This window comes from Pteropus vampyrus, unplaced genomic scaffold (assembly GCF_000151845.1).
Source record: "Pteropus vampyrus isolate Shadow unplaced genomic scaffold, Pvam_2.0 Scaffold484, whole genome shotgun sequence".
NCBI lineage: Eukaryota > Metazoa > Chordata > Mammalia > Chiroptera > Pteropodidae > Pteropus > Pteropus vampyrus.
Genome location: NW_011889265.1, coordinates 574,508 through 582,377, shown reverse-complemented (window position 1 = coordinate 582,377; position 7,870 = coordinate 574,508). Strand labels below are relative to the sequence as shown.

The 7,870-nt window shown below is 49.3% G+C and overlaps 1 protein-coding gene across 1 annotated transcript in view; it reads left to right on the top strand.

The window, feature by feature from the left end:
- The first annotated feature begins 1,968 nt into the window (after positions 1-1,968).
- Positions 1,969-7,870, top strand: part of CA6 (carbonic anhydrase 6) — a 29,986-nt gene continuing 24,084 nt past the window's right edge. The window contains exons 1-2 of the mRNA XM_023524643.1: positions 1,969-2,047; positions 4,065-4,232. Coding sequence (XP_023380411.1) covers positions 1,969-2,047; positions 4,065-4,232 — 247 coding nt within the window. The remainder of the gene's footprint in view (positions 2,048-4,064; positions 4,233-7,870) is intronic.

Here is a 7,870-nt window from a genome sequence, read left to right as displayed (position 1 = left end):
GGGGAAGGGGCGCGTTGCTAACATTACAGACTCACAAAGGAAACCCTGCACTTACTGTGAGGACTTGGTGGGGTGATGAAGGCATCAGGGCTCCCTGGGCATCCTAGAGTATGACCTGCGGGACAGTGGGGCCCCCTGGGACATGGAGGGAGGGAGCCGTTGGTCATGGGACACTCTCCTCCCCAGCATGGGCTTGTGGGTCTCGCTCCGGGAACCCTCCTTTCTCTGAGCGTCTGTGTCTGTCTCCGGGCCCCGCCATGGTCCTTCCTTCCTCCTGCTCTGCGCAGTTTCCCTGCTGCGTGGCGAGGTCGACTCAGAGCTCCTCCTCTGTCCAGCTTCCCTTTGCACCAGTGGATCCAAACCTCCCAGCTGCCGCCACACCATGACCTTGCGGGCTCTACCTGCAGCTTCCTAATGTTTTTCCCCGATTCTTAGGGAAAACACTCAGGTGGCTCAATTTGTGTCATCCTGGTAGTCGGATGTCAGCGGTCCCTGCCTGTCTAAAGGTCGATGCCCATCTTTGCTGTCCTCAGTGAAGACGAGGTCTAATGGCATTTCTACAAGGTGGCTCTTTAAGCAGTGCTGGGGCCAGCAGGCAGGGTGGAACCTACTAAGCGAAGGCTGGAGAGTAGATCTCTAATTCCTAAAAATGTGGGCAAGAGTCGGAGAACGAGTCCTTCATTTTCGCCTCCAGTTCTCTCACTAACGGGCCAGGTGACAGCGATACATCACATCCTTTCTCCACAGAATAAGGGGCGTGAATAGATAATAATGCCACTGGCCACGTACTAGCCGTGGCTCCAAGTACTACACGCACATTCGTTGTTGACTCTCAGGGGAGAGGTGCATCACCAAATCCTATTACAGGTGGGAAAACTGGGGCGCAGAGTGGTCGAGCAATGTAATAGATGTTGCCACTGAACTCGGTCAGTCTGGCTTCTGAATCCTCGCTTTTAATCATGCTCAGTTCATGCTGCCACGTCAGCATCCCTCAGGCTCCAGAGGAAAGGCAGCAATGAGCTGAATGACGCTGGGGTTCAGCTCCGTCTTCCAGAGCAGCATCTGGCCACGGTGGCAAGCATCCCGCAGGAAAGCTGCTGCCCTTTGCCCGTGCCCTCTCTGAAGGGTATGAGAAATGCCAGCCTGTCAGCAGGTATCAACTTAAAAACTTCTCCTTCAGCTAAGTTCAAGCACTGTTTACCCAAGTGGGCAGAAGAGGATTAGGCAATCCGTTGATGTGACATGTTCCATTCGTTTGGGTGTGACCAAGTACAGCGCAGCTGTCAGAACAAATGCATTTCATGGGGAAACAGGGGTGACCACGCCAGCCTGATGGGCCAGAGGCACACCTTGGGTGGTGGCTCATGAGCTGGGGCCCCAGGGTTAGTCACTGAATTTGGAGTGAGGATAAGAATGTGACGACCTTCAGTTAGGGTTCCATTTCATGCCCAAATGTGAGGGCAGGCCATTTCCCAAGGCGCCGTGGTGACTGGTGACAATTGCTGAGACGGGAAACACCAGGCAGAATCTGGCTAGGGATGGCAGACCTTGGGGATGCCCCTCACCAGACCCCAGCGCTCTGCTGGCCAGGAGCAAGGACACAGGAAGTGCCACTAATCTAGGAAGGCCTCCCCATCCTGTTTCCCTCTGCCTTGGGCCTTTTCCCTTTCTGGTGTCACTTGTCCACAAAGGCTGCCCTTTGTGGCCCTTCAAGTGAGTTTTCATAAGTTAAGACATCAAACAACTAAACCCATGGGCCAATGGGATGTGGCCGCGCTGTCTGCGACTGGGCAAGCACACGCCCCCTCACCCGCGGGCCTGCTGAGAAGGGCCTTGTGTTCTTGTGTCAGTGGGCGCAGCGAGGGTGGGTCAGCCAGCCAGACCTGGCCACGGGCCATTGACGGTTTCTGAGCCTTTAAAAGAAGAGCTCCCCCGAGTCTGTCCCAACGCCAGACCTGCAGCGGCACCATGACCCCTCTGGTGACACTGCTGCCTCTGCTCCTCCTGGGGGCCGTGGCCCAGCAAGAATCCAAGTGGACGTACTCAGGTAAGCCCCCACTCGGGGGCTGCGAGTCCCTTGTCACCTTCACCGGGAGGAAGGGAGCACCTCCCCCTTCCCGAGGGGCACGGTGAAGCCTGGCATTTCACGGGGTGCGAGGCCAGCCACCCACGATGGTGTGCCATTCCCAGGCTGGGGTCTACCCGTCTCAGGCTCCACGTCTTGGGGGGTACAGAGGATACACTGGACTTAGACCTCGATTAAGGAAAGGAAGAGCTAGCTGTCCTCTCCACAGGCCCCTGACGCCCTTGTAGCTTTTTGCTTTAAAACCCTTTCCACCCGCGGTGTTGGTTTGAGAGCCTGCTCACTGCTCTGATGGCAAGGCCATTGCTCTCGGGGTCCCTGTAAGCGGGGAGTAGCTGGAGTCTTGCAGCGCGTGTGTGGGACTGGCGAGCGCTTTCTTCAGAGCCATGTGTGATACCTGGTTTAACCAGAACGTCTCGGCTTGCGGAGAACCCGGTGACCTTTACTGCCATTGCATCGGGTGATTGCCACCGAGCCGCTGACGCTCAGATCTGTATGTCACCAAAACTCAACTTTTAAATGTGAGATTGGTGTTAAGCGTGCATTCTGGCCCGCGTGTGAGCCATAGGCAGGAAGGCCACGTCGGAAGACCACGTCTGAGGGGTTCGCACGCGAAGCAGCCCTTCCGTGTGGCAGCGGAGAGAGCTGCTGCCTGCGCCCCCTCTTCTCTGAGCTGCACCGGGGGACGGGGCCCCGGGGGTCGGAGCCGGGAAGGATGCTTGCGTCTGCCGGCCGACACAGGAGCCAGGAGCTCTTGCGGTGCGGGGCCCCTCCGCACAGTCCTTCTGGCCTCGGCCACGGGGGAAGTGTACACTCAGGGTGGCTGTATGTCCTGTCGAGTCAAGGGCAACAGGATTAGGGACGTCGCAGGGAAGCTCAGAAAGTCGGGCTTCGGGGAGCAGGATGGCCGACTCTGGCCGACGGGGCCCACACGCGGTGGTGCCGGGCAGACCTGGGCTTCTGCTTCACGCGCCCACTGGCCCCGGTGTGAGGGGCAGGAGGAGCGGACGCGGCTGAGACCAGGAGGTGGGTCTCTGGAAAGCCACCGGGGCCCGGGAGAACTTGGGCGGTAGTAGCTCCTGCAAGTGCCTTCCAGGAAGCCTTGAGGAACCCCCCAAGGCTGGCAGGGTCCTGGCCAAAGCCTTTTGATCCATGAAGGGACTGTGCCTGAGACCTTGGCCTTGGTCCTGGCCTCTGCCTCCAAGAAAGAACTGTTCAAAAATTGATTTGTATATTAAACAGAGAATAGAAGGGCAGAACTGACTTTCCTCTTGGTTGCAAAGCTAAGAAGCTGCACGAGTCCCAGATACGAGCATCTCTCTTAAAACAAGCTGTGCCCCGGGGGAAGGAGAGCTTGGATTCCCTGTCACAGGCGGGAGAGACCAGGACCCACAGCTGTCTGGGGACCGGGTCATCCATTATAATGACTTGCTTTCATTAAAGTCATTTTTGATTAATAAGATAAATTTCTTTACTTTGGACTTTACCATACTGGGAACCAACTGAAAGGGGCTGGAGCAAGAACACAGGTGGGCGGTCCAACCGCAGCGGGATGGAGGGGGAGCTGTGTTACTGTTGGAGGCTGGGAGGGAAAGGAGCTAAAGGCCCCTGAGTGCCACACCCAAGGAGCCCCCAGTACATTTATCAGCTGACAGTCACCCAAAGGGAAAACTAAAGCGATGCATCGAAGACTTTTATTGCTTTCAAAATACGTTGTGTTCTCAGAGCCAGTGGTTACAAGGGTACAGGTCGGGGTCAGCACCCAAGCCCAGACACCAGGGTCCATGGCGTCAATTCAGATGCCCCTCCTGCCTCCTTCTGAGGCCCCACTTCTGCTTCCCAGACGGCAGACCTCTGGCCTTGAGCCTGGCATCCCGCCTGGCCCCGCCGGGCAGGCCCGCATCCTGAGTGAGCTGCTCGCAGGGAGGGCTCCTCCAGGCACCCCCTCCAGCCGTGTCCCCTTGGCTCTCTCCTGTCTCAGATGAAGCGCACTGGTCCGAAAAGTACCCCGCCTGTGGGGGGAAAAGACAGTCACCCATCAACTTGCAGGCGAGGAAGGTACGATACAACCCCTCGGTGAAGGCCCTGCACTTGACTGGCTACGAGGCCCAGGACGGCGAGTTCCTCATGACCAATGATGGCCACACAGGTAAGGGGTGAGTCACAGGTTCTAACCAGGAGTGGCTGGCGGAAGATCCAGAATTCAGCCTGGGAGCTGGAGGCTGCCAACGTGATGCTTGACAGGTGTGCGGGCCTGGAAACCGAGAAGCTCTTTCAAAGGTGCCCGGCCTCTGTCTTGAGACTGGCACCTTCAGCCCCCACCACCTCTCCCAAGCTCACTCTGACCCTACCGGCGGCGGGAGAGTCAGCTGGCAGAGCCGCGGCGCCGAGAAGCCGCTTGGCCCACCTGCCTGTTCTCTCTGGCCCTGGTCCAATTTTCTGTTTTCTCTGTTGATTGATGAGCCCCAAGTACCTGACCAGTAGGCCCAGTATTTCTCAGAGGTCTGAAAGAAGCTCTTGTTTTCTGTTCTGTCCTAGAATGGGGGTGAAGCTCAGACAAGGAAAGCTGGGTCTTGGGGAACCCCACTTCCAGTCCAGAAGCCTGGACTGGAAAATGGGAAAATCCATGCTTTATGTTTGCAGAACTTCCTGGAGGCTGGAAGCCTATTCCTGTGGGGTCTCCGCCCCGCCCCTCGGCATATCAAACATATTAGAAAGCACTCACACTTCACATTATTATTTTTTTAATGTATTTTGGAAAAAAAAATTTTTTTTGCATTTTATTTTATTTTATTATGTGAGTATACGGTACATTGGTTAGACATTTGGGAAATTTTTTAAAATAAAAATTAGCTTTTGAGGTTATTTGGCTACTCTTTACAATTGGCTATATGTTTTCAGCAAACTCCAAGCACATTCAAGAATTTTACTAAAGAAAAAAAAAATAATCTACACATTTGGAAATCTAATGAAGTTTTCATGAATACTAAGTTTAACAATATGATGTAATTAAACATTTATTAATTTCGACTTGCAAGGTCCTTTTTTATAATTTAGAACCTAAGATATAAATATATATTTACATATTTCTATATTATATTATTATTAATATTTTAACAGATTTTATTTTTTAGAGCAGTTTTAGGTTCAGAACAAAATTGACTGGAAAGTATAGAAATCTCTCAAATGCCTCCTGCCCACTACACGCACGAGTTACCCCATTATAAACATCACTCATCAGAATGGTACCTTTTTGTTTTTTTCTTTGCCAAGAATGAACCTACATTGACACATCATCATCACCCAAAGTCCATAGTTTCCTGTAGGATTCACTCTCCGTGTTGTACATCCCATGGGTTGGACAAACGTATAATGACGTGTATTCATCATTATAATACCATGTACAGTGTTTTTACTGCCCTAATTATCCTCTGTGCTCTCCGTCCACCCCAAGCCCTGGCAATCACTCATCTTTTTCCTGTCTCCATAGTTTTGCCTTTTCTGGAATGTCTCATTAAGTGGAATCATACAGTATGTAACCTTTTCAGATTGGCAACTTTCACTTAGTAATATGCATTTAAGATTCCACCCTGTCTTTTCATGGCTTGATAGCTCATTTCTTTTTAGTGCTGAATAGTACTCCATTGTCTGGGTGGACCACAGTTTATTTGTCTATCACCGACTGAAGGACATCTTGGCTGCTTCCAAGTTTTGACAATTATAAATAAAACTGCTATAAACATCCATATGCAGATTTTTGTGTGGACATAAATTTTCACCTCCATTGGGTAAAATACCAAGGATTTTGAATGGTATAGTAAGAGTATATCTAATTTTATAAGAAACTGTCAAACCATCTTCCAAAGTGGCTGCACCATTTTGCATTCCCACCAGCAGTGAGTAAGAACTCCTGTTGTTGCACAGCCTCTCCAGCATTTGGTATTGTCAGTGCACCTGATTTTTGGCCATTTTAATAGGTGCGGAGTGGTGTCTCTTTGTTGTTTTAATTTGCATTTCCCTGGTGACACATGATGTAGAGCATCTCTTCATATGTTTATTTGCCATCTGTGTATCTTCTCTGATGAGGTGTCTGTAAGGTCTCTGGCCCATTTTCAAACTGGGTTCTTTGTTCTCTTATTATTGAATTTTAAGAGTTCCTCGTATATTCTGGGTAACGGCCCTTTATCAGATGTGTAATTTTCAGTCCGTGGCTTGTCTTTTAATCCTTTCGATACCATCTTTTGCAGAACAGAAGTTTTTCCTTTTAACATACTCTATTTTATCAATTCTTTCTTTCATGGATTGTGTCTTTAGTGTATCTAACAAGGCATCGCCATACCCAAGGTCATCTAGATTTCCTCCTACGTTATCTTCTAGAAATTTTATAGGTTTGCATTTCACGCTTAGGTCTGTGTTCCATTTTGAGTTAATTTTGGTGAAGGATGTATGGTCTGTATCTAGATTTATTCTCTTGCATGTGGATATCCAGTTGTTCGAGCACCATTTGTTGAAGAGACTCCATCGCGTTGCCTCTGCTCCTTTGTTAGAGATCGGTTGAGTGTATTTGTGGGGGTCTGTTTCCAGGCTCTCTATTCTGTCCCACTGATCTATTTGTCTATTCTTTTGCCGGCATCACGCTGTCTGGATTACTGTAGTCGGGTTGTAACAGTCCTCCAACTTTGTTCTTCTCCTTCGGTAGCATTGTGTTAGCTATTCTGGGGCTTTTGCCTCTTCGTTTAAACTTTAGAATTCTTTTATTTATGTCAACAAAATAACTTGCTGGGATTTTGACTGGGATTGCATCGACTCTACAGATCAAGTTGAGAAGAACTGACCTCTCGACAATATTGAGTCTCGCCATCCAGGAACGTGGAATGTCTCCATTTATTGAGTTATTTTTTTGTATCTTTCATCAGAGTTTTATAGTTTTCCTCATATACATCTTGTACATATTTTGTTTGGTTTATACCTATGTATTTAATTTTTTGGGGTGCTGATGTAAATGGTATTATGTTTTTCATTTCAAATTCTACTTTATATTTTTTTGTGCCCCATTTTTATTATTAGATTAAACAGACATAAAATTACATTTTAATAAAAAGAAATGGAAAACATACGGAGGTATTGAAACAAATTACCACAAGAGTTTCTAAAGCTTATTCTCAATTTCTCTATTTTCTTGTAGACTAGTATCAGTTGCTGGACTGTTAGTATATGTATTTTTAATTCTCCCAAAGATATATCATAGGCTCCAGAAAAACATAAAGGCCCGAGGTTCTGGGCTTCGAGTGTTCAGTGAGAAAAACGCTACTGTTCTCTCGATAGGTGCTGTCAACCGCCCTCCCTTTGTTAGTTTCCTTGAGAGGCGGGGCCATGTCTCCTTCTATCCCAGAGCCTGGCCCAGAGCCTGGCCTAGGTGAGACGCATTCAAGGGGACGAGACCTGCGTTTGAAAGGATAGATCCCCAGAGAGGCACTCAGGAGTGACGCAGTCCTGAGCAGGTCTGGATCTGTGACGGCTGCAACAGCGAGGCTGGTTTCCCTTTTTTTTTTTTTTTTATCTCTTATTTTGAAATAGTTTTAGACTAGAAAAATTGCAAAAATAGAACAGAGAATTCCCATACACTTTTACCCCACTTCCTCTAATATTAACATCTTTCCATCCTATAACCATACTACACTGGAACACCATGATCCACTACGCTACAGACCTCGTGCGAACTTCATTCCTTTCTCGTTGATGTTCTTCTTCTGGTCCAGGATCTAACCTGAGATCCCGCATCACACT